This window comes from Cuculus canorus, chromosome 3 (genome assembly GCF_017976375.1).
Source record: "Cuculus canorus isolate bCucCan1 chromosome 3, bCucCan1.pri, whole genome shotgun sequence".
Lineage (NCBI taxonomy): Eukaryota > Metazoa > Chordata > Aves > Cuculiformes > Cuculidae > Cuculus > Cuculus canorus.
Genome location: NC_071403.1, coordinates 71,565,154 through 71,571,996, shown reverse-complemented (window position 1 = coordinate 71,571,996; position 6,843 = coordinate 71,565,154). Strand labels below are relative to the sequence as shown.

General features: G+C 41.2%; 1 protein-coding gene across 1 annotated transcript in view; it reads right to left on the bottom strand.

The window, feature by feature from the left end:
* Nucleotides 1–645: 645 nt before the first annotated feature.
* The window catches only part of STON1 (stonin 1), a 56,058-nt gene continuing 49,860 nt past the window's right edge, over nucleotides 646–6,843 (bottom strand). The window contains exons 9-12 of the mRNA XM_054064246.1: nucleotides 5,403–5,693; nucleotides 4,376–4,465; nucleotides 2,426–2,545; nucleotides 646–1,232 (exon numbers count right to left, since the gene is read on the bottom strand). Of these exons, the coding sequence (XP_053920221.1) occupies nucleotides 2,438–2,545; nucleotides 4,376–4,465; nucleotides 5,403–5,693 (489 nt within the window). The 3' untranslated portion in view covers nucleotides 646–1,232; nucleotides 2,426–2,437. The remainder of the gene's footprint in view (nucleotides 1,233–2,425; nucleotides 2,546–4,375; nucleotides 4,466–5,402; nucleotides 5,694–6,843) is intronic.

Here is a 6,843-nt window from a genome sequence, read left to right as displayed (position 1 = left end):
CTACTCTAATCCCTGAAGTATCTATATTTGATGCTCAGGAAGGCAGTGGATGGACCTCACATTTGGGTTCCTTCACATCGAGAAGGTGCTGGGTTAGAAAATGCAATTAAATCATAGAATCTTAGAAGCATTTGGGTCGGAAGGGACCATACTCTCCCACAGAATCCCAAAAATGGTGGGGTTGGAAGGGCACTCTGGAGGTCATCCAGTCCATCATCCTCTCCCCCTCCTTCCAGCTAAAGCAAGGTCACCTCCAGCAGGTTGCACAAGAACAGGTCCTGGTGAGTTTGAATATCTCCAGAGGAAACTCCGTACCTTCCCTGGGCAGCCTGTTCCCCTTTATTTTCCTTCTCTTCTCAAGGCCTGTGTGTCCTCCCAGGAGGCAGAGAGAACCAAAATGCCTCAGGATGTCTTCTTTCAGCTGATGTAAAGGAAGCAGCCAGGAAGGAGGGCTGCCATAGCCTTGCATGTGGCACTTTGGAGCCAGCCTGGCTGAGGCTTTACCATCTTTCCTCATGCTGTCCTACAAGGAAGAGGAGCTAGCCAGGGAAAAGAGGCAGCTCCAAAGTCTAGGGAGCAGACCTACAGGCATGGAACACTTGTACCTCTGTTCCCAGAGGAAGAAACAAAAAGCAAATGTTAAGGACTGCTGCTTCTTGCAGCAGGGTGAGCTACTGTCATGTCCATGGCTTCTATACATTTCTCCAAGCAAAGTTTATATTTAGGGAACACAAAACCAACTCTCTGCAAGAAATGCATATAAGATGACATTTTATTATTACACACAATTTGGATCATTCACAGCTTACTGGTCTGCAGTCCCAGAACACAGTGGATAGGTACAGAAGGCAACTCAAATGACTTTGCATTGACAGTGAAAATAAATCACATTCTAATGTTAAACCACACTATTCATTGCATCCCAGTAGACCGAGATGGTATAGAATAAACAATAATAATTCTCGTACATTGAGAACTCAAGGGTCTTCCATCTACATTCCTAACAGCTGAAGTGCCTCCCCCCTTCCAGCCAAAGCCAAAAACCCACAAACAAAGCACAAGGAAAACAAGGGAGAGGAAGGCAAGGGGAGAAATACAACACAGAAACAGCCACAGGTTTATGACTCGCACAGATGTTGCTTTTCCTTTTTCAAACTCGGCAGCCTTCAAAAATAAACAGTATCACCAACATCTGCGTGGTTTTCTAGTTCAAGTCATGCTTTAGCTCATACCTAAAAAAGTAGAAAGAAAATGAACAGAACTGAAATTTGCTTAGATACAGCCACTTAGTATTCCCTTAGTTCTTGAATTACAAACAGATTCAATGTTTTAGTCTTTATTCATTCCAATGATGTTTCTTCGTGACATACACACCCCACCCCCACCCCGAAGCTGCTGAAGAGGGCTGCTGTCTTTCTGAGTCGGGGTGGAGAGGGGCCAGACGGAGGTCTAGTGGCCACTCCACATCACCGTCCATATCAAAGCCCCCCCTGTGCAGCAAGGATGAGTAGGGAAGAATGAGCCGTTACATCTCTGCCACTCGTTTGCCTATCAGGATGACTAAAGTGGCAGCTTGTCATCCCCTCCCTTATCAGATTTCAGAACAAAGACTCAGACGTGATCCTCAAAACAAAAGTATTAATAAGATTTGTGAATAGAAATCTACATATGTTGTAATTGCATGATTTAGACTATGAGTTTTTGGTGATGGAAACATCCTGATCTACGACTCTGGATTTTCTGGATTCCCACACGTTGGTGGGAGTTGCACTGACAGGAAGCAATCCACTGTGTCCCTCACCATCGGGCGCCACTGACAAAAGTAAAGGAGATGGGCAGACTGGTATTCTAGATGTTATCACTCCAGATGGGACTATAAGAGAATGAGAGGCGCAACCCTTAATCGGAGCTCCGTCTCAGCTGGTCTAAGATCCCCCACCGACGTCAACAATCTACAAATACTGGAGTGTTTGCAAAAACTTCACTCGCAGCAACTTCTTCAGGAAAACATCTAAAGACTTTATCACCCAACTCCGTACAGGTTGTACAGTCCCTCATAAATCCTTATAGGATGCTAGTATTAGTTAGACTTAAGCTTGATATTCTTGACTTAGAATTGTAACACTATAGGTAATAAGCTAAATGTTTAAATACAGTTCTGGTTCCTACTCTGTCTCCCTCGGGGTGTGACGCTTGGGTAGAAAAGTAATGAAATAATCAGGAAAAAAAAAACCAAACAGCAAAGACAGCTGAGTAGCAAACAATAAGGTGCTTTGATTTGCATTTATTAACAACATAGATCATGCATATTTTTAATCACAGCTTTCTTGTTGGATTTTTTGGTGTTTTATGGCCAAAAAAAAAAACCACCAGAAAGTTACAGAAACTTCACAAGGTGACACCACTGCTGCCTTGTAATACATACTTAAGTGAGGCTTCACCACTCTGCATCTCCAACAGCTTTTGAGAAAACATGGTCTTTACCCTCAAAGGACATCACTCCGTCTTTTAAATAGAACTTCCATTTGTTTTTACTTCGATGTATCTGACAAAAGAGATAAATCAACTCCCAAAAAGAGTACATTAGACCATCCAATTTAAAAAAAAAAAAAAGTGGTTTTAAGCACAATTTGGTTTACAAAACTTGTACTCCTTTTAAGATCCGGACAGCCCACTGGAGACAGCCCAAATCAGAGGCAGTAGATGCCCATTGTTCGTAATTAATTCCCTGCCCTCTAAAGGAAAAAACCTCTCAAGTCTTAGTCCACACACCCCACCCAAAAAAAAGACAACAGGTGGCTGCATGAAAGCCCACCACTGGCAGGAATAAAAGACACTAATGGAGCAATTTCATTAGTCTCAAACACTGCAAACAAGTATGGCTTAGCTGAAACACAGCAGTTTTCTCTTCCCATACCAAAGCAGTATTTTATGCACAGAGACCTTAAGATGAGGCAAAAAGCAGGAAAAAAAAACTGCCCAAAAGCAAATACTACCAGATAAAGCAGCAAGAATTTGCATTTTCTGTTTCTTTTTAAAGGCCTGCAAAAGATCTATACTGCAGAAAGATAGTGTTCAATATGAAAAGAAGGAATTTTAAACATCTTTAGAGAATTCCTTGGATTTTAAGCATCAGTGTCTTTTCAAGTACAGAAAAGAGAGAAAACCCAAAATATGACACTCATTTTGCCTATAACATTCTTTGATACTTAACAAGATGATTTAATAGATAACTGTTTCCATCTGCTTTCTACTTCTTTTATTAAATCTATACAGGAAAGGGAGAAGCTGCCCGCATCACCCCCAAACTTCCATAACTGTTAATTTATAACAACTTCTGATCCTAAATTTCCTACAGACATGCTGAATGCTGAAAAGCAGAGCCATTCTTAAAACTTTTCAACCCATTTTTCAACTCAGTACAGACAAACCTTGCTGGAGATAACAATATCCACTACCTATAGCTCCCATAGCATCAAAATAAGGCCTGAAGCTTCTCAACTGTAATTGCCTTTTCAATACAATACAGACTCACTACAGACGCATCTTTGACACGGCCCTATATCTATCTTTGCTCAAATTACCAGTCTCAGAACCACTCAACCTGTTAGTTTAGTAAAGCAAATTTTTCCTGAAGCCGTTTCCTAAACCATTAACACCAGATCCCACATCGAACATACAACTAAAATTACCATTAGTCACTTTTGAAGAAAAAACAACACCAAAGCACATAAAGCAAAATACAGACGTTTTTAGATATACATGGAAAAATTTAAGACATACACTTCTTGTGAACTCGAACTACTGACATGTAAATGTCCAAAATCATACCAGAGTTAGAAGTACTTAATTGATCTCTAAGAGTTCAAAACAAGGTTAAATTTTAAACATTAAAATGAAAATCACCTTAACAGTTGCCATGCTTTTCAGACAACAGAATTCTGGAAGGAAAATCTCTCAGGAACACTTCAAAGAAAAAAAAAAACAAAAAGAAGCACAACACAGTCCTGTCTGTTATCATCCATTTCAACAGTCTGATTTCATGGCTGAATATGGATACGTATATCCACAAAGCTGCTGACAGTACTCGGCAGTTAAGGAAATGCATAATCTTTTACAGCTTTACTAATCTTAATTTTGAAAGATTTGGTCCCCTTTCCTTTTCCTATAACAGGCTGTTAGGAATCCATCAATTATTCTCATTTCAGAAAACAGCAGGGAGGTCTTCAGACTTTTGTCAGCCAAACATGCAATTCAAACACTCAATTACAGCTTTAGATTGTCTTTAAAAGGCACTGACAGTAGCCCAGACGTGGATTTGCTGAAGATACTACTGAGGATGATTAAGGAGCAAAGATAAATCTATATACTGTACCTTGTCATACTGACAAACTATCACGTTGTCGGTGTCAAACAGGTCTGGAGTGTCCTGTTCACTGACATCATCACCAGAATTCAAGGGGTCCTACAGATTAAAATGGTATTTTACTCTATGATTCGTTTCTACGATTCCTTTATACTTTCTTTCAGCATAGCATTTAATATACTTGACATGAAGTACCACACCTGGTACAATAAAGGTTACCAGGGCAAAACCCAAAACCTAGGAACTATGAAGACCACGTTGCACAAACCTCATTTATAAGCAGTTTTATATGCTCACTTTCTCAAAACCAGAAACACCCTGAACAAAGGCACACGTCAAAAAAGCAAGACTGCCAGCTGACAAAGCTGACCGCAGTAACTGAGATACTAAATACCTGGTATTTATTTGAAGTCCAGATGCTATGTGCCAATTCTCTTTTGAGTCTCTAGGACTCAAACCGGCACATCTCTAAGAAAAGACATTTCCTAGGAAACAAATGTACTTGTATCCCATTGTTCTCTTCTTTGTCTAATTCCCTGTGGTCCTACAGAAGGAAAAAACCCCTACCTTTGTATTCCAATCTTAAACAAAAAGCAGAACTCCATTCGTAGAATCATAGGATGGTTTGGGTTGGAAGGGCTTTAAAGACCATCCAGTTACAACCCCCCTGTCCTGGGGAGGGACACCTTCCACCCGATCAGGTTGCTCAGAGCCCCACCCAACCTGGCCTTGAACACCTCCAGGGATGGGGCAGCCACGACTTCTCCGGCCAAGGTTTTATCAGATAACTTTAATTCTGGTAATTAAGTATTTTGATTAATCTAATAAACAAATAACTTCTCAATACCTTTCATTTATTTGTTCATGCTCTTCATAGCAAGCTCTCCAGTAATTTCACAGTAGCAACTCTTATTTCAAGAGATCCATAACTTACCTATGCATTCTTCACATTAATCTGACCAGGAATTGTTCTGGGTCCCACAATTCAAGAGTCAAGAGAGATATGCTACTGTAGCATGCTTAAAAAGTAAATTACCTCCTCAACTACATCTATTTGGGGCTCTTCGTTACCACCACCACTGCTGTGGGACTCAGTGTTTGAAATACTGTCACATTCTTCATCATAGTCTTCCTCATCCTCCAGGACTCTTAGATCCTCAGATTCAATAATACCAACAAATTCATTATCTTCCCTATCATCTGTATGTAGTATTTCTTCCTTGGGAGAAAGATCACCAGTTCCATCTAGCTGAATTATGCCTTCAGTGTCACCACAGATATCCTTCTCCAATCGCAAACTAGACTCCATCTGCTCAGTAGGTTCCATCTGACAGGAATAAAAGAGACCAGAGACAGCTTGTGAATTAACACCACACAACTTTCATTGTTCAGTATAAGGCTGGAGATTTCTGTTATTAAAGCAACAAGATGGGGGCACCAAAATGAGAGTTTTCTGTCCTGGCCTACTTGTAAACCCCGAGTACATTTACAAACCTTGTTCTTGCACCTAACCTGAAATGGAATCCATACCAAATATTCCTCAGCAGATTTGCACTTATCAAACATGACTTTTCATAATGAATATGCATTCTCAATGCAACTTAAATACTCTCTGCACGTTACAAGTTAGAACTAATCACAGCTGACACTGCAAAAGCGATATGCCCACACCCAGCCAGTGTCCACAGGCAGATTCAGTATCTGGACAGCATGGGAGATCTCAAAGGGGCATTGATGCCTGCTCAGCCACAAAGAAAAAAGAAAAGCATTATCCCCCAACATAGTCAATAAGTCTAAGAATATATTATCTCTGCCCTCTACTTTTAGGATTTTTTACATTGACTTTACCTTCAATCCCAGTATTCAGCAAAATTTGTAGAAAATTCATGGAATGGTTTAAGTGGGAACGGATCTTGAAAGTCACCTAGTTCCAAGCCCCAGCCATGGGCAGGAATGCCTCCCACTGGATCAGGTTGCTCAAAGCCTCATCCAGCCTGGCCTTGAACACCTCCCGGGATGGGGCATCCACGACTTCTCTGGGAAACCTGTGCCACTGCCTCACTACCCTCACAGGAAAACATTTCTGCCTAACATCTCAACTCAATCTTCCCTCTCTCAGCTTCAAACCTTTCCCCCTCATGTTATCCCTGCACTCCCTGATCAAGAGACCCTCCCCATCTTTCCTGTAGCCCCTTTCGGTACTGGAAGCTGCTCTAAGGTCTGTCCAGAGCCTTCTCTTCTCCAGGCTGAACAACCCCAACTCCTTCAGCCTGTCCTCATGTGGGAGATGCTCCAGCCCCCATATCTCCGTGGCTTCCTCTGGACTCACTCCAACAGATCAGAGCAGAGTGGAGTGTCAGAACTGCCTTCCTCGCCCCGCTTAATTTACATTAATTCTTAACCTAAAACAAGCAGTCAGTCACAATTATTCAAAATGAGCTCAAAACTGAACTGTAAAATGATAATAGCTTTTATTA